The sequence below is a fragment of the Aspergillus novofumigatus genome (genome assembly GCF_002847465.1).
Source record: "Aspergillus novofumigatus IBT 16806 chromosome Unknown P174scaffold_5, whole genome shotgun sequence".
NCBI classification, from domain to species: Eukaryota; Fungi; Ascomycota; class Eurotiomycetes; order Eurotiales; family Aspergillaceae; genus Aspergillus; species Aspergillus novofumigatus.
The window spans coordinates 1,814,655-1,832,107 of NW_020194278.1; the positions used below are offsets into that span (position 1 = coordinate 1,814,655).

At 52.2% G+C, this 17,453-nt stretch overlaps 7 protein-coding genes across 7 annotated transcripts; 3 read left to right on the forward strand and 4 right to left on the reverse strand.

The window, feature by feature from the left end:
* Nucleotides 1–1,792: 1,792 nt before the first annotated feature.
* On the reverse strand, nucleotides 1,793–2,202 carry P174DRAFT_216681 (uncharacterized protein). The gene has a single exon (XM_024821364.1). It carries the CDS (start codon nucleotides 2,088–2,090, stop codon nucleotides 1,866–1,868), a length of 225 nt encoding a protein of 74 aa, XP_024681528.1. The 5' UTR covers nucleotides 2,091–2,202; the 3' UTR covers nucleotides 1,793–1,865.
* Nucleotides 2,203–2,576: 374 nt separating this feature from the next.
* Nucleotides 2,577–4,520, reverse strand: P174DRAFT_442799 (aldehyde dehydrogenase family protein). Its single transcript, XM_024827662.1, has 3 exons — nucleotides 4,224–4,520; nucleotides 3,974–4,173; nucleotides 2,577–3,919 (listed from the first exon to the last, which is right to left on the reverse strand). Exons 1-3 carry the CDS (start codon nucleotides 4,514–4,516, stop codon nucleotides 2,739–2,741), a joined length of 1,674 nt encoding a protein of 557 aa, XP_024681529.1. The 5' UTR covers nucleotides 4,517–4,520; the 3' UTR covers nucleotides 2,577–2,738.
* A 346-nt stretch (nucleotides 4,521–4,866) lies between these two features.
* P174DRAFT_442800 (EVE domain-containing protein) lies at nucleotides 4,867–6,684 on the reverse strand. Its single transcript, XM_024827663.1, has 6 exons — nucleotides 6,354–6,684; nucleotides 5,939–6,074; nucleotides 5,600–5,860; nucleotides 5,509–5,526; nucleotides 5,338–5,454; nucleotides 4,867–5,270 (listed from the first exon to the last, which is right to left on the reverse strand). Exons 1-6 carry the CDS (start codon nucleotides 6,405–6,407, stop codon nucleotides 5,005–5,007), a joined length of 852 nt encoding a protein of 283 aa, XP_024681530.1. The 5' UTR covers nucleotides 6,408–6,684; the 3' UTR covers nucleotides 4,867–5,004.
* A 1,761-nt stretch (nucleotides 6,685–8,445) lies between these two features.
* On the forward strand, nucleotides 8,446–8,803 carry P174DRAFT_421964 (uncharacterized protein; the record flags this gene model as incomplete). Its single annotated transcript, XM_024825000.1, has 2 exons — nucleotides 8,446–8,605; nucleotides 8,679–8,803. The coding sequence occupies 2 exons, from the start codon at nucleotides 8,446–8,448 to the stop codon at nucleotides 8,801–8,803; spliced, it is 285 nt and encodes a 94-aa protein (XP_024681531.1).
* A 1,105-nt stretch (nucleotides 8,804–9,908) lies between these two features.
* Nucleotides 9,909–10,858, forward strand: P174DRAFT_421965 (peroxiredoxin; the record flags this gene model as incomplete). The annotated part of the gene is made up of 6 exons (XM_024825001.1): nucleotides 9,909–9,931; nucleotides 10,017–10,125; nucleotides 10,211–10,303; nucleotides 10,358–10,603; nucleotides 10,645–10,769; nucleotides 10,828–10,858. 6 exons carry the CDS (start codon nucleotides 9,909–9,911, stop codon nucleotides 10,856–10,858), a joined length of 627 nt encoding a protein of 208 aa, XP_024681532.1.
* A 1,043-nt stretch (nucleotides 10,859–11,901) lies between these two features.
* Nucleotides 11,902–14,596, forward strand: P174DRAFT_489385 (putative regulatory protein Ral2; the record flags this gene model as incomplete). The annotated part of the gene is made up of 3 exons (XM_024830801.1): nucleotides 11,902–12,541; nucleotides 12,574–14,450; nucleotides 14,492–14,596. Exons 1-3 carry the CDS (start codon nucleotides 11,908–11,910, stop codon nucleotides 14,594–14,596), a joined length of 2,616 nt encoding a protein of 871 aa, XP_024681533.1. The 5' UTR covers nucleotides 11,902–11,907.
* A 12-nt stretch (nucleotides 14,597–14,608) lies between these two features.
* P174DRAFT_408824 (F-box domain protein) lies at nucleotides 14,609–16,560 on the reverse strand (the record flags this gene model as incomplete). The annotated part of the gene is made up of 2 exons (XM_024824185.1): nucleotides 14,609–16,118; nucleotides 16,179–16,560. 2 exons carry the CDS (start codon nucleotides 16,558–16,560, stop codon nucleotides 14,986–14,988), a joined length of 1,515 nt encoding a protein of 504 aa, XP_024681534.1. The 3' UTR covers nucleotides 14,609–14,985.
* Nucleotides 16,561–17,453: the final 893 nt, after the last annotated feature.

Consider the following 17,453-nt stretch of genomic DNA (forward strand, 5'->3'; position numbering starts at 1 on the left):
GATAGCAGAGACTCTCAGCGACCGTATTAATGGACAGCGTACACCATATGGCGTACCAGCTTTCCCAAGGAGGTGGCTTTTTGTCTTTACGGTTGCCGGGGTACGGCAGACTTCCCGTCTTGCGCCTCCTTTGGCCCCAGATCCAAATCCAGACCAGGAGTTAGCTCATCGCAGTGGAGAAACAGAGACAAGTATCCTAACCAAGGAATTGGAGCCATCCAAGCAAATAGGAAGTGATCCGATCGTCGACATTACGGGGCCAGCCATCCTGTCCAATGTCAAACTATCGCTTGTCCAGGGTGACAGCTGATAGTTTAGTGGGAAGTGATAGACATCATCGAAGTTTAAGACAATAACTAACAACTCCTGGAACATTTCCGGCCTCTCGTTCCATTTTCTGGCCTATGATAATGGATACAGAGCATCCACTCATGGTTCAGGCACCCGGACTTCTCAACGGCGGTTCGCCGGTTTGCTTATTTGTTTTCAACTCAAAGTGCGTGGGCGTCAAACATCTGACGCACAGCCGTTGCGAGGACATGTCACTCTGCATTATTCGCAGCATTGATCACCAGTTCTTGCGCCTCGGGGCGGCCTGTGTGCCGCGTTTGATTATCTCCTGCATGAAATTGTCGGAGATAGATCAGAAATGAGGCCTCGGCGTGTTCGATCCTTTAGCAGTTACGGCCCTAGGGATTTATGACCGCCAGAAGGATTTCGAATGAAGCTGGGCATCACTAATTACTACTAACTACTTCTGAGTATCGCCGATCTCCAGGTAATCTAATAAACATTCGCGGGTTATGTACCGACCTTCAGCCAGCTAATTCAAGCGGTCTGGCAGTGGACATCTCTACTAAATGGATTAGGGGCAATTGACATCGTCTAATATACGGATACTCCGTACAGGTTAGCTTTCAAAGCTGGCCCGTCTTTCCATCTGTTTCGACGATCATCAACGGGCTTGGACATCATGCATCGGATGTCCGTTCAATCGAACGTCATGCATTGCTCCACGTCCGACCACTCCTTGCACCGTAGATACTTTGCAAGTAAGTGGTTTTTCTCTCCTATTGAAAGGAAAACTTAATGAAAATGGAATGGCTGCGTACGATCCGTCCAGCAACCTTATGCAGTGGCACTGGCCGCACTGGCTTGACCGGCCCAACGTCCAAGCTGCATAAGTCGTGCAACGGAGTGACGGGTCAGAGTACGGAGTAGAAAATGCACCTCTGATCGTCTGGAACAGTGGAACTAGGCAGCTGTCGCTGCCTGACAGTGACCTGCAATCTTAACTCGAAGAAAATGTTGATCCACCACCGAGGCACCGACCGCTGCATGAGGCGGTCGAGGTATCGACACCGCACATATGAAAATGCGGTGAAGCTGTCAAACTGTCAAGTAATGACGGCTCCGACCGTTATGATGGGACTTGAGAGGTCATATTGACTGATCGAGTTTAATGCTCCGTAAATAGAGATATGACAGACACTCCGACGGTTTTGGTGGTGTAGTATGAGGGTAGGTACATTGTCAGCTTGGGTTGAAAGGAAATAACAACCAGCCATGTTTCAGTTCACATGATCGATTCTTCATGCAGCTGCAAGCCTGCAAGAAAGGAGCAGAGCAGGGCACCTCCAGTTAGGTTAACTTAGCAGCGGCCGTGATGCGTTGGGCATGCAGCTAAGGAGTACATTAGCTGCTAGCTGATTATCTGCGCATCTGCGCGCCAGTTGGTACAGGTGTGTATGGTAACTTACGGTACCAGTGCATTTGTAAGGAAGGTACCGAAGGTACCACTACATCCTGAGGTACGGAGTACATCAACCTCACCAGTTGGTAGGTAGGCAAATAGGCAAAATATGTCAATAATGACACCAGATTACCATACCAATCCACTTACTAAGAGCTACGGCTACACGTATACCTACTCGAGTATATGCATGTCGAGCGCAGCAACAATCCCACCAGAACCAGGACCTACCTACAACCCATACAGATACCACCCAAGCTAGCACAAAGCTGCAGGTGCACTGCGCCGTGCGCAGCGCACCGCAGCCTTGCATTTCACACCCTGCAGCACATCGCATCGCACCGCACCCAAGGCAAGGACACCAATGGCGAGTAACGACTTGCCACGACAGTTCGAGGACCGTGGGTACATATTACACAATCCTCCAACCGCATCGACTGTGAGAGCGAAAATTTCTCCCGCCTCATTTGCCTATTGGCTCTGACTGGGAATATATACTGGCCGTAATGCGGCGTTTTCAATGCTCGCTGCAATTGGGTTTATCTCATTTGGATTTCGTGCATGTGCGCTACCTTGCCTACGTTGTATGGGAGGTTTGTTGGGCGTTGGTTGGGTACCAGGGTACAAGGGATAGGTGAGTATCCGCTGTATCTAAATGAATGGAAATGTGCGTTGGAGGGGATGGGATGCAGGCGCCTTGCGTTTGTTGGAGAGTGGGTGGGGTTGGTAGTGTAGGAGATGTGGATCGAGGACAGTTGCCTTACTGCTGCTGGTGAGTTTGTTTCTGGAGATGACGCTGGCCTGCTTATGAGGAAAGAAGAGCTGTTGCATGATGACCTGATGGTTAGTTGACTAGGTATCAGTGCCTATGTGAAATGCTGGATGAAAGGAGTCGAATGGCTCATGTAGAAGCCAGCGGTTTTCCACCAAAACTACTCCGTACAGAATCATATTTGCTGGCTAAGATTCGTTGCTCATGTCATAACTACAGCTTGGTCCCCAGGTTGACGTGAACGGCTTTGATCTGCGTATATGCCTCGAGACCCGCCTCGCCCAGTTCGCGACCGATACCGCTCTGCTTGACGCCGCCAAAGGGGACACGGAAGTCGCTGTCATTGCTGCTGTTGATCCAGACCATGCCGGCTTCGATCTCCGAGGCCACGCGGTGCGCCCGCTCAATGTCCTTGGTGAAAACAGCTGCGCCCAGCCCGTAGGTCGTGTCGTTGGCCCGAGTGATGGCCTCCTCCTCGGTCTTGAAGCTCGAGATCACCACGAATGGGCCAAAGACCTCTTCGCGGTAGATGCGCATGTTGTCCTTGACGTTAGTGAAGACGGTAGGGGCGATAAAGAAGCCCTTGCCGTCCTTGACGTTCTTGTAGGGCTCGCCGCCGGCAACCAGGGTAGCGCCCTCACTCTTGCCAGCCTCGATGTACGAGAGCACCCGCTCATACTGGGCCTTGGTGACCTGGGGTCCCTGGAAGGTGTCATCGGCGAATGGATCGCCAACCTTGCTGGTTGTCGCCACGGCTTCCTTGAACAGAGTCACGAATCGATCATAGACGGACTCGTGGACAAGGATCCGCGACGTCGCAGTGCACACCTGTCCCTGGTTGTACATGATGCCAATGTGCGCCCACTTGGCCGACTGTTCCAGATCCGCATCGTCAAAGACCAGCAGGGGAGACTTGCCACCCGTCTCCAGGGTGATGTTCTTCATTGTACCGGCGGCCATCTTCATGATCTCCCGACCGGTCGCGGTCGACCCGGTAAAGGCAACCTTGTCCACATCAGGGTGGTTCACCAGGGCGCTGCCCGCGACTCGACCGAAACCATTCAGGATGTTGACCACACCCGGGGGGAAGCCCGCTTCCTTGATGAGAGTGGCCAGGTAGAGAATGCTGAGGGGAGTCTGTTCAGCAGGCTTCATCACGACGGTATTACCACACGCCAGCGCAGGGCCAAGCTTCCAAGCAGCCATGGCCAGAGGGAAGTTCCAGGGAATGATCTGGCCGACCACACCGATCGGCTGACGGAGCGTGTACGCAAACTTTGCCGGAGTGGTGCTGATCGTCTGTCCGTGGACCTTGTCGGCCCATCCGGCACAGTATCTGATGGTGTTGATGACTTCTCCGAGGTCATCATTCAACGCGACAGAGTATGGTTTTCCTGAACGTTGTCAGTGGTTATTCAACCCGATGCAGGCAGACAATGAAAGCATACCGTTATCCCAAGTCTCAATGGTCGCCAAAGTCTCCCGGTGCTGCTCAACCAGATCCGCCAGCTTCAGCATCAGGATCCCCCGATCGGTAGCTGACAACAGCTTCCAGGAAGGATCCTTAAGAGCCTTCCGGGCCGCCTTAACAGCGGTATCGACATCCTCTTCCCCTGCAGCATAGACGGAAGCAATCTCCGACTCGTCCCTGGTCCGTCAGCTAAGCTGTCGAGTCGCTGTAGGGAGCTACAAACTTACGAAGGATTGATCGTGGCGAACTTCTCGCCTGACTTGGACGGAACAAACTCGTTGTTGATGAATAGACCAATGGGCTGCGAGTACTTGCGCCCGTTGGGAGCTGTCAGTTGAAGCACGACGTCCGACATGATGATAGGAGTGCTGTGGAAGTGTCGATGAGAGAAGGTGGGGTTGTTGGGGATGCTACGGATAGTGGAAGGGATTCGAAGAGGAGGAGGAGTAGTAGTAGTACTAGGATGGAGACAGCGCAGGCGCAGTCGGAGAAGAAAAGAGGGGATGTTCATATGCAGCATTCGGAGCTTAGAAAGAGGTGCAGCGAAGAAGCAGGGTGTATTTATTTGTGCATGCAAGAACTGACAAATTATTCGGGATGGATCCATGACAGTCAGCTTTCCCCGCCTGCCGATAACCAGCTTGTAGAGAGCTGCGTAGATAAATCTCTCTCATTCGATAAAGTCGCCGCGGCCAAGTGGGTTTCTGCTGGGCTTTTTCTGGGCCGTCCCAGGAACTTCGGATACACTTACTCTTCCCAGGCAAACGACCCTTTGCCGGAGTTACCATTTCAAAGTCTGGATTCTTTCTTCTGACATATTGGCAGCATGTCTCAGGTTCAACCTGGCTTACGGAATGATACGATAGTATACCCATGATGCGAACCTGTCGCATTCAGTACCAGAAGATAATGACCTATGAAATGTACAAATAAAACATCCCAATGACCAATGCACCCTTGATTTATACCAGCGAGCCAAGACAACTTCAAATACATACTCTGTACCATTTATTCCGCGGACTCCGACGACTCGCCCGCCAACCCCAGAATGAACTTCCATTGTGCCGGCGTCACGGAGGAAACGCTGAGTCGAGTCTGCTTCAGGACCTGTAGATCCTCGAGAGGACCGCCGGGCTTCGCATGAACCTTGAGCTCATTGAGTGTAACCATCTTCTTGAATTTGCGACGGAATTCGACGTGAACGACTTCCCATTTCGGGTTGTCTCTCTTCGACTTTGGGTCGTAGTACGGGTGAGCAGGGTCGAATGCAGACTCTGTGCGATGCGCCAAATTATATGTTAGTTATCGGGCTCAAACACATGACTCGGGTCAAAGACGAACCATCTGGTGTGTGCTCTTGGACGATCTCCATCATGCCCACGACTCCCGGCACTTTGCAGTTGGAGTGGTAGAAAAAAGCGTAATCGCCCTTCTTCATCGCCCGAATGTGATTCCGTGCTATCGTTCCGTAAGCTTGTACTCTGTGGTGGCCATTCGCTAGTACACCCTTACCGACGGGGTTGCGGACGCCTGAGGAAGAGCAAAAGTCAACTCCGAGCCGTCATTGCATTGTGTTGAGGGGGTCCAGGATCCGGAGACTTACCATCCCACGGCTCTGGCTTCTCGGCCGCTTGCAGATCGTCAACGGAGAACTTGACATCAACTCCTTTTTCAATGCGCGACTCAGGCTCTGCCTTCATCAACCAATATGACTGGTCACTCTCCTCATCTGCAACTTTCGACTCTTCCGATTCTGAGTGTATCGGTTGCGATGGTGTCTCGGTTCCATTCTGTACGGAAGTCTTCCTGGGTCTCCCGACTGGCCGCTTTGGGCCCTGGGGCGTTTCGGGTGCCGAGTTAGGGGCTTAAAGCGTGGTTAGTCTCACAGAAGAATCTCAATGCAGCCGGCCCTCTAATCGATCGTTCCGTTCGGGCATCTTACATCTGATGGTCCCGTCCTTCCGAGGTCGGCCTCTGCCCCTTTTGGGACCCGGAGGAGGTGGTGGCTCTTGACCAGGGGGATACTTTCTGGGACGACCTCTTTTCCTAGGCTCGCCCGTGTAAGGATCAATTGCAGGCTATAAACAAAGAGTCAATATCAGTGCATGTTCATTCCAAGTTTCAGTCGCCTCTTTCAGGTATGCTGAGTTAGCAGTCGTATTTCTATGGATGACGACAAAGAGCTAGGACTGTAGACGGGCATATCGATGGATTGATAACGATGCGTTCAAGCTGCCAAGAATCGCACATTCGCGGATTGACGGCAACTATAGCCCTCGCATGACGCGCTGGGGCAGCTTGGAATCGATGAAGAGACCAATGAAGAGGAAATCCGCATTGAAATTAGGCTTACGCACTCTCTTTGGTGGATTGCTATCGGCAGCGCCTTCAGACTTGCGCTTTCGGCCCATTTTATTTTCTTCCTGGGATTTGAGGTGATGAGCTGAGAACTGTGCTCGAGGACGTCAACGGGATGGGGGGAAAGAAATATACAAAACAAAAGGGAGAATAGAGTATGCACCAGCCAGTCAGAAGGCCGGGAGGGGGATACTGTGACAATGGACAGATGAGACACTGGATCAGTTTTCTGGACGCGCCGAGACGCATAACAAACATCCAGTGCGAAGCCTGTCATTGGGTGCGGGAACACCCGTGGGGAGAGGGGAAAGGAACATGAAAGGGAGGAAGTTGATACTGGGAGAATAGCAATGGTAGTTGACTCACCTGAAGGTATTCAGCACCTTTGTTTTCTTTTTATAGAGTAAGTAGGAGAAAAATATAGAATATTGGGGGACTACTACGGTATCGACGACACCGGTCTGGACACAGCTTGGATGGAAGCTTTACTCGCGCCTCCTCGGAAGAGACATGGGATTGACAGTCCAGCTTCAACAGGACGCGACGGACGGAAGCTCAGAGTGGGTCGCGCTAATAGGTCACATGATCTACACTAACTTCTTGCGAGTCAGTCTGCATTATCTCTGCAGTAGTATCTATGCAATGCTCTTGAATAGTGGCTTGACCAGAGAAAAAGGTCAATCATCACGAAAATTAGAAGGCGGACAGAAAGAAGCAAAAAGACCCGTTCATCAAAGCTTAACGCGCTTCACGCGCATGTTCTTAAACCGCCATGGGGTACTGAATTGGCAAAATCGCTGGAACAGCCTCGTTTTCGACCATACCTATTAAATTATAGCCAAGGAATACAGAGTTATCTCAATAACTGTCTCCTTTGGGCTTCAAAATGTCCGTCAACGGATCCGAATGCAGGTCTTCGAGGCGTGTCCGTCTGGCTTGATTCATCTACAACATTCCGACCTTCTCACTGGTCCGCTATGATTAAATTAGCTCGGTGACGGATTCATACCTCGCAATCATTTTCATTCTATTATCTGTGAATATTCTTTGAGCAGTTGAGGTTGAATTGAGTCCCGAAATTGTAGGCTCGAGCAAGAAAACTAACTCCGCATACATGGAAGCATGCACCCCTTCCAGAGGATGGATGATCTAAAAAGATCGGTCATCCCTCCGAAGCAGACGCACTAAAGCAGGGACCGGGTTTCCAGAACGTGGATTAAGCCAGTTCGTGCTCCACATGGATTTTCCTCCACTCAGAGTTCCAACTCGGGGAGGATCAGTTCGTCGGCCAGTATGCTGTCGAGGGTCTACCATTGTACTAGTGCTACAACTAACGACGATTCTCTGCTTTTTGACTCAAGCCGCGATCTCCTCACAATCTGTTTTGGATAATTCTTCTCTGACATTGCCTGCGACTACGCTGAGTCCTCGCAACAGACAAACGATGAATCCCCCACCAAAAGATAGCCGTCGGCTACCGGCTCTAGTTCGAGAGGGGATCCCCGAGACTGTGAACAATCATGATCTCTTATGAGGCAGATACTGCAGCAGAAGAGAGAAAGAGAGCTGCAGGAGATTGCGAAGCGGCCGGGACTACTCTATCAGATGTTGAATATGTGCACCTTAACTTCCGCACCCCATTATCTTACCCAATTGAGCATCTTGTCTTCGCATCCTTGGCAACGGGCTCCACCGTCATGTCCAGACTCCAGATCTTCGGAGTTGCCTCCTATTTCTATGGTTGAGCAACGCAAGGCTGTCATACCATGATTTCCTATTGCGTGACTACTATGGCTGCATATGCGGAGGTCGAGCGGACGCCTCCATCTGTTTAGTTGACGGCTACGTGGATGTGAGTCAGGCCTGCTATGACCCGCGTATTACTCTGTGCACATTCGGTTTCGGTATTGCGCCAACGGTGCTGGTTATATTTGTCTCCGAATCAACTGCAGAAGACAGATTCGTCTTGAACGTATTGCCATTATGATTCGTATGATTTATTCTCCGCGTAGAGGAGTAAGAAGAGGAGGCTAAGCTACTCTACCGCAATATGCTTAAATTGGGTGTGGAGTCACGGAGTCCCTTGCCGGCATGCTTGTGGCAAGGTTCTTCCTCAAGGAAATTCGGGGTGGTGTGCGTCTGAGCCGAAAGGCAAAAGTCCTGAACTGGTACTACGATGCGCTAGAAGAACCTGGCTCTCATAACGTGGTGTTCAGTCGGCATGCCGCAAAGCTATTCGCCGAATCGGATGGTAGGTCTAGAGTGACGAAGAACGCAAACTACCGTCAGACGCAACGGCCTCCGTTGGCGCTCTATTTTGACAGTCTTGAGTTTCCATCAGGAGCAGGGGACTAAGATGTTTAGTACACCGGAGCGACGGCTCTATTTGCCTGCGTCGAGTCCGTACGATTACGGTCGGGCTATCTTCATGGGTCCCAGTCATTTATGAACTTCAGATTCGCTCAAGAAGCGACTTAGAAAGCATATGTCACAAATTTTATCTACTTCTCCCAGGTTTATGGTTCTTGAGCAGCGTACAGGGAAGCCATGCACCAGCATTTGAGGTTCTCGACCATTTGACGCCAACTGCCCCTCATGCCTATGGATCGGTGACCGAGAATCTCTGGTGTGGGCTGCTGGCGCTCTGGATCGTCAGTCTACGAAGTAAATAGTTGTTGGAGCCCATCTGTGGTTGTACGTATTGGGTTGCTGCATCCCGCACTGATTCTTGTCAGTAAACACCACCATGCAGAGTCATTGACGGAAAGGGATGTCCTATTGCGCCATTTTCAAAGATCCCCATAGGCTCTGGGCTGTAGTCTTGTCAGCCAAATGTCTCCTGCCAAACCCTCTTGAGGCATGATTGGCTGGTGGGCCGTCAAAAAGACTGTACGAGCTACCATGAATAATCAGACTAGGGAAAGTTAAGCTCGGCAGTTAGCAGATAATTAAACTCGATGCTTTGGGACTGGAACCAAGAGAACATTTCTTGACACTGCACAAGAGTGACCATATTCATCAAGAGTGCAACATCAGTAACAAAGAATCAAGTGAAATCAGACTGCAGTGAGCTAGAACCATGACTCCGGTAGTATTCCCTTCAAGAGTCCCAGGCACCGAGGCATCCGTACCTTGGTAGCCTACATGGACGGTGGATGGGCCTCATAATCACCGAAAACATCAAATGTGGGGCCGAACCCCAAGGAACAGGAAAGCACGCTAAACATCCCACCAAGAATGAGCTCATGTTGCACCAATCACACGCTTTCTGCCCTGCTGGCGGTGGTGAATTGCGTGATCGCGGAGATACAGGAGCCTCGCTGTGATTTGCCCATGGATCACTGTAAGAGGACGATCTAGAGGGGTATCATTTGGCTGTTCGCTGTTTGGTATAGGGGAGTGGACGACTATTTCTAGCTGATAAATCTCACTCATCCTTGTCGAGTTCGTCTCTTCCCATTCCATCTCTTGCTCTCTGCTCAATCACCCTAGGTTCTCTCTATACCTCCATCTTCCATCTTCCATCTCTTCCATCTCTTCCACACACAGTCACAATGGCCCAGGAACGTGCTGCTCCGTAAGTGTTCCTGAATAGAATTACTATTATCAAGGACCCTGTGTTCTTGAGAATCATATGCTGACATCCTCTCTCATTCCCACAGTCTCCGTCTCGGCTCTACTGCCCCTGACTTCGACGCTGAGACCTCCAACGGTCCCATCTCCTTCCACAAGTTCATCGGCGACAGCTGGGCCATCCTCTTCTCCCACCCTGTTCGTACCTCCCAATTTTTCAGACTGCCATGCGCAAGAATCATCCAAATGATGGAAAGAAAGACGGCTGATGCAAATGGAATAGGATGACTTCACACCCGTCTGCACCACCGAGCTCGGCGCTTTCGCTAAGCTCGAGCCCGAGTTCGCTGCCCGCAACGTCAAGCTGATTGGTCTCGTAAGCTGAACAACGGTGCTCCAGTCATGGATAGCTTCGCTGACATTCCCCTAGAGCGCCAATGGCACCGACTCCCACAAGGCTTGGATCAAGGACATTGACGAGGTCAATGGCTCCAAGCTCACCTTCCCCATCATTGCCGACCCCAGCCGCAAGATTGCCTACCTGTATGACATGGTCGACTACCAGGACACCACCAACGTCGACGAGAAGGGCATCGCTTTCACTATCCGCTCCGTTTTCATTATTGACCCCGCCAAGAAGATCCGTCTGATCATGTCCTACCCGCCTCCACCGGCCGTAACACCGCCGAGGTTCTCCGTGTGGTTGATGCCCTCCAGACCACCGACAAGCACGGCGTTACCTGCCCCATCAACTGGCTCCCCGGTGACGATGTCATCATCCCCCCTCCCGTCTCCACTGAGGATGCTAAGAAGAAGTTTGGCGATATCCGTGAGGTCAAGCCGTAAGTCTTCTCTTTCCCGGGCGCAACATGAACGAGTCATGCTAATCAAATGGTATAGTTACCTGCGCTTCACCACTCTTAAGAAGTAATCCATTACTCGATTCACTTACCTCCTTGAAATAGACCAAGCAGCGGCACGAAAAGCTGGGTTCTACCAAAAGGAATGGGATATGTTGGCCATGACTGTCAAATGATTTTGCTTCTACTTTTTGATACCTCGTTCAACTAAATACATACAGTTGCTTAATGAACAAGCTGGACCTTTATACAACAGTATTGATCTTCACATATCAGTGTATCTTCCTTTGCGTATAGTCAGGAGGGTTAGTTGTTCGTAGTCACTGTGCGGGTGGCTGAGGAAATTCATTCGACTCATGTGCTTCTGGCTGTCATGATAATAATACGCATGCGAGAGAGATCCGAGGATCTGAAAGTCTAAAGTCACATGGCATAAATCTGTCAAGTCGAACAACTGACAGTAGTATGTAAAATAGACAGAAGCTAATAACATCCCCACAATGTTCTTCGTCCATATCATTGGATCGGCCGCGGTGCCTGACTGCCTGGACCACTTGAACGAGCGACCGCTTCGAAGCCCGCACAACACTAAACCACCTTAGTACCGAAACACTATCGTCGGCCCCCCTCTTCCTTCCACATCGCTTCTTTCTGCTGACCGGTTTCCATCTTGTTCGACTCAAAATCCCGACCGCAACTGGTTTGCAATATTTTCGACCTGCAAATCTGCCAACCTCCAGCTCTGTTTCGAATCCTCGGGGGAGTAAGGGCGGGGAACGACCAGCCCCCGTCCCACTCACTTACCTGCCAGTGCCCGACCGCCCCTGATCTACGGAAAAAAAGGTCCCGGTGACGATCTGGAAGACGGCCGATTGTGTTTTCTCTCTGCGGTTTGACGTCGATTCTCCATTTTTCCATTCGATCGCTGTGACCGGCCGGAATTTTCGAAGTGCTATGTGACCTGGTTGTTTTCGCGACTCCATGTACCACGGGCTGGAAATACTTTGAAATAAAAGTTTTGAGATACCTAGTACCTACCGAGGGAACGAAACGACCTTAAGAGGGTAGAACACGGAGAAGGCGAAATCAGGCCGGCCGTTTCGCTCGAGTCGGGATCAAGATGATGTCAAGAAGTCAGTCAAGTTTGGGTTACATGGATACGGGCAGGGATGAACCCTCCACGTCTGGGGCCTCTCCAGGATATCAACCGCCGCCATCTACAGCCGGTCCGATCAACCTATCGGGCTTAGTCTGCAATGTACGCCGGACGACAGGCAGAGAACCACACCCGCTGGTAGGAGCCACCACCACTATCCTCGGCGACAAGCTCTACGTGTTCGGAGGCCGCGTTCTATCGAAGACTCGCCCGCAGCTGACGTCGGATCTGTATGCGCTGGACTTGATCCGGCGGCACTGGACGAAAATCGAGGCCACCGGTGATATCCCTCGCCCGCGGTATTTTCACAGCGTATGTGCTCTTGGTGATAATAAGTTGGTCTGTTATGGAGGCATGTCGCCTGCCCCGAATGCGTCCAAGGAGTCTGCGAGCAATGGCGCGTCAGGGCAGGAAGCGCAGCCAGAGGTCGTGGTGATGTCTGATATACACATCTTCGACGTACCGTCTCGGACATGGACGAGAGTCCCCGCTACGGACTCACCTCAGGGTCGATACGCTCATTGCGCGACGATCCTTCCGTCGAGCGCCTTTTTCACATCCGCTAGTGCTCCACTCTCCGCTATTCACCATAACCCGCGTCGTCCAATCCCCATCAGGGCACCATTGGAGTCGACATTGATGGATTTGGCGGTGCCGAAATGGTAGTGGTAGGAGGACAGGATAGTTCGAACCACTATATCGAGCAGATCAGTGTGTTCAACCTCCGCAGCTTGAAGTGGACGAACACAAGCTCGCTGGGAAAAAGCTGCGGCGCCTATCGTAGTGTTGTTGCCCCGTTGATCGGAATGAATGTGGCAGACATCGGGTCCGCTGCCGCCGAGCGGGAATCGCAGGAGCCAGTGGAATCGGAGGTGGAAGGGTGCCCCATGCTGATTTATTCCAACTACAACTTCCTGGATGTCAAGCTGGAGCTCCAGGTGCGTTTGCCGGACGGTCGCTTGATTGAGAAGCCAATGCACAGTGCAGCATCGCCCCCGGGCTTGAGATTCCCCAACGGCGGCGTGATCAACGGGCATCTTGTTGTGAGCGGTACCTACTTGACCTCGTCCAAGCAGGAGTATGCGCTCTGGGCGCTCGATCTGAAGACTCTCACATGGGGTCGGATCGACGCCGGAGGGTCTGTATTTGGTCATGGCAGCTGGAACCGTGGAGTGCTATGGGCGAGACGGAATACTTTTGTGGTTCTGGGACACCGAAAGCGTAGTCTGGTCGAGGATTACAACCACCGTCGAATCAACTTCTCTCACGTCTGCATGGTCGAGTTGGAGGCCTTCGGGTTGTACAACAATCCATGCAGAACCGCGCCAACTTCCGGATACATCTCACACAGTGCGCCCTCAGTTCCTGCGTCTCTGCAACATAAATTGACTCAGTTGACATCGGGGGGAAGGCCCTTCTCGCCTGCATCTGACGAGCTGGGCAAGCTTGCTCAGTCTCTCCCTGAAATGGCCGACATGGAGCTTCAAGCAGCTGGCGGAGAGCGGATCCCCGTCAACTCGCGGATCCTTTCTCGGCGATGGGGTCCTTACTTCATCCAGCTTCTTCGCGAGTCATCCGACACTGGTGTTTCTGACACGGCGACCCTGCGTGGAGCGATCCCGATGTACCCCAGTCGAAACTCAAGCATCACCATTACTCCCTCGATAGGACAAAACAGTTCCTACTCCAGTGCCAGCACCCTTGTCAGCAACCACTCGAACCCTTCCCAGTCTTTGTTAGCGAATCTTGAGATACCCTCTGCTCATACCTTAACCCCTACCTCTCGACCGCGTGTTTTGTACCTCCCCCACACCTTCCTCACTCTCCGAGTCCTCGTCTACTACTTGTACACCTCGTCACTCCCGCCCGTCGGATCCTCCCTCTGCACGCCCCAAATTCTCTGCTCCCTACTTCAACTCGCTCGGCCCTACCAGGTAGACGGCCTCCTCGAGGCGACTGTCGAGCGACTCCACCAGATCCTCGACGGTCGCAACGCAGCCGCCGTCTTCAACGCCGCCGCCATGGCTGCCGGCGGCGGCAGAGGCACCGGCTTCATCAGCGGACCGGGCGGCACCCTCGAGGCCTTGAACGGCGCACACGCGGCCGCCAGTGAAACCGCGAACGCCGGCGCCGGCACCACAACAGGCACCGACGCCTCGCAGAACAGCCACCTCACCTCCGACTCCTCCGACACCGAGCACGGCACCACCTCCGCCCTCTCCACCGCCAGCGGCGGCGGCGGCGCCACCAGCGCGCCCTCCTCCCGCGGCATCCCGCTACGCATCAACACCAACCTCTTCGGCCGCAGTCACCACCGCACCGACCGGGACCGCGAGGACTCCATCAGCAACGCCAGCACCGCCACCTCCGCCTCGAGCTACGACCACTCGGACTCCGAATTCACCGGTAGCGAGTCGCAGTCGCAGTCCCGTCCGCGCCGCGTCCGCCGCGACACAGACGCCCAGCTCCGGCCACACAGGGAGATCTGGACGGGCGATCTGAGCAGCGTCATCGGTCTGCAGAAACGGGGCTCCGCGGCCTCATGGAGGGCCGAAGGCTGATGAGAGAACGCAATGCCAAACCCGGCAGCTCCGGCGGTTTGACGTCTTTGCCTGCGACTGCTGTAGATCAGAGTGCTGCTTCTGGGGTATAGGTCTGATTGCTTCTACTGTTGTGTTCATTTTTGGTATGTGCGACGATGATCGAGTACAAGTATATAGAATGCATTGTGGTTTTGTGTCCACATCTAGATAGCCGGTTTCGTCTCTCTTGTTAATTCTGACTTGACTTGAGGCCAGGGATGGCCGGTTCGGTCATACTAACGTATGGATGGACACGTGCCGTTTGAACAGGATTGCATAATAGTCCTAACCTTCTATCACCTAACGATGTCAATTGCATGCAAGAAACAAATATGAACATAGACCTTTGGAAATGAGACAGCCTCCTCCAATTCTTCATGTAAAATTCAGGGACAGGAAAGTACAATACAAGACTTTGTGCTAGATCGTCAATAATGAGGGCGAAAATGAAAGGCAGACATCACGGCCTTGAAAAGGACATTCGTGAACTCGAAAGAACCCACGCTTCCCAGAGGAAGATCTGTTCACGCTTGACTGCGATTTCGTCGTCCCCGAGGTCGTCGACTGTCAGAGTGCGCAGCTTTTGCATGGTCGCCTTTGGTATTGATCTCCTCGATGTACCTCGCGGAGCTAATGACATGTAATCGTCGTCAAAGGTGACTGGCTGGGGAGAGCCAGAAGGGAGATTGGACACGAGGGAGAGCGCTGGAATGGCCTCTATGATACTAACCCCAGTGCCGTTGCCGGTACCATGCCTGCTACTGTTACCATTCGTGTGGTCGGCGGATTGTATTCGTCTGACGTAGTCGATTTCGTGCAGGTCTATACGTTCCAATTGCTCCGTCTCTTCGCGGAGGCACGCTAACACGTCCCGCCAGCGTCCGTCCCGAAGGTGCACATTGATGAGCCTGATGTCACGGATCTGTCGCTTGTGTTGAAGGACTATTGTGATGATGTCGTCTGCATCCAGGCACCAACCCTGCAGGCTGACAGTTTGGAGCCGTTTCCATTGGACGCGATAAAACATCTGTTTTAGCGGGAGAAATGCTGATCCGTTGCCAGGAACTCCGAAATGGACGGCAGTCAGATTTCGAGCCGCCAGGAAGAAATCATGGAAGACGCTAGACACTTTTGACATTGTAGTGGCCATCCCAGCGTACGACTGGAAGGTGATATCCAGGCTTAGCAATCGTGCTCCCAAGGCGGAGAAGAACATGGGAGGAGTCTGCAGCAGCCTGATCATGGAATCGGAACTCATTTGTGGCCCAACAAAGCGAATGGAGTTACAATTTGATTCCAGGAGAGAAACTGCCAGATTTGTGACTGCTCGAGTGCAAGCGGGCTCCCAGTCCAGCATGGCTGATCGCTCCAGCGAGCGCCCTTGAATGTGTCCCATCAATAGTTCATCCGCTTCGTCTTGTAACCTCAGTAGTTTGACCTGCTGGAGACCCGAAAACGAGGCTATTGCACGCCGCAGCAAAAGAAGATCATTGTTCTCCTGGACGATCTGTTGTTGGTCCTGCAACCGACGCTTGATTGTGTTGAATAGTGAGGGATCCGTCTTTTCTATTTCCGTCAAGATTAACGGCCAGCCTGGAAATTATCAGCATCCTTTAAGGCTTGTTGGCGTCGACGAATCGTCAGTTACTGTACCGTTTTCTGAATAGAATGGTCGCACCATGTAAGTGAAATACCTCACATGACAGGCTAGTTGCATAGTCAAGAAATCTTCCAGTCGTCCAAATTCGTTCCTTGAGAATCGCAGGACGAATCGACGGAATTTCCTTGGGGCGCCGATCCGCCTGAATCTCTTGCATACAAGTCTGAATCGATCCAAGTCAGACTTCTCCCCATACAAATGAATGCGCGTGTCACCATTGTATTGCGATACATGCTGAGAGTACGGCTGAGAGGCCCCTTTTATCGGGGGATCCAACTCCAAGAGGAACGAGAGAATTTCACTGAGCAATTCGTCCGCCAAGTCGCAAATATGCCGCGGGCGGTTCATGCTGTTCGCACAAGGAGGCAGCCGCATATTCAACTGCTGTGACTAGTCGCAGTGACACGGAAATCAAGCCCAGTACAAGATGAGTTGCAAGCGGCTGCGCGACTTGCCCAATAATGCGTGAAGAGTCAGCATGGGGGTCGATTAGGGTATATATAATGGCAATAAGAAAAGACTCCAAGCTCAGTGAAAAAGAAGGACCAGAGAGAAAGACACCAACGATAAAAAGAAAAAAGAAAAGAAACCAAAAGAGTAAAGACGACGAGGGAAGGAGTGCATGCCTCTCTTGCAGTGTCAGTCTTGTCTAGCTGGAGAGCAGACAGACGCCGCAGATGCCACTGCGTGCATGCAGCAAGTTGACATGTCTGACGAGGGTTAGAGCAATCCACCCGGACTACCAGCCCGTTCGACTGGGATCATCGTCAACAATAGTGACACTTATGGTGGACTTCTACCCTGCATGCCCTTCTGCCATCAAAATTTCCCGGTTTTCAAGGTCGACTGGATATTGGTTCGCTGACTGGCACACAGCAGTCACATGATTGAAAAGGCATGCGGTTATCCAGCGCGAACCTGCAGCAGATTTGGCAGAGACGGAGGACGAGTGGCTGCGAGTCGAGAGGAAGACCCGGTGAGTTGGCAGGACTAAGAGGAGTCCAGGAGGGGAAGAAGAAGACGGAAGTGGTCATAAGAATGATGATTGATCCGATGATGCGACAGAAGAAACAGCCGGCCGAGTCAGGATCTCTGCTAAGGCCGTCGTCGCCCGTAGTCCCAACTCTGTGCTGCAGACGCCCACCCCGCCCCTGGGGGAGCAGAAAACGAATCACCGCGCTATCACCTGCAGGTCTGGGTTGTTTCTGTGACCGGTGGGAAAATCAGCGTGACGATTCTCTGCCTTTTATTAGTCCTGGAAGCGCGTC

Excerpts from the sequence above, each read along its gene's own strand:
- P174DRAFT_216681 (XM_024821364.1), bottom strand. The coding sequence starts at position 2,090 with ATGCGATGTGCTGCAGGGTGTGAAATGCAAGGCTGCGGTGCGCTGCGC.
- P174DRAFT_442799 (XM_024827662.1), bottom strand. The coding sequence starts at position 4,516 with ATGCTGCATATGAACATCCCCTCTTTTCTTCTCCGACTGCGCCTGCGC. Across the intron at positions 4,174-4,223 it reads TTCGCCACGATCAATCCTTC|GGACGAGTCGGAGATTGCTT; the intron begins GTAAGTTTGTAG and ends CTGACGGACCAG. Across the intron at positions 3,920-3,973 it reads CATTGAGACTTGGGATAACG|GAAAACCATACTCTGTCGCG; the intron begins GTATGCTTTCAT and ends GACAACGTTCAG.
- P174DRAFT_442800 (XM_024827663.1), bottom strand. The coding sequence starts at position 6,407 with ATGGGCCGAAAGCGCAAGTCTGAAGGCGCTGCCGATAGCAATCCACCA. Across the intron at positions 6,075-6,353 it reads ATAGCAATCCACCAAAGAGA|CCTGCAATTGATCCTTACAC; the intron begins GTGCGTAAGCCT and ends CTTTGTTTATAG. Across the intron at positions 5,271-5,337 it reads CCAAGAGCACACACCAGATG|AGTCTGCATTCGACCCTGCT; the intron begins GTTCGTCTTTGA and ends CGCATCGCACAG.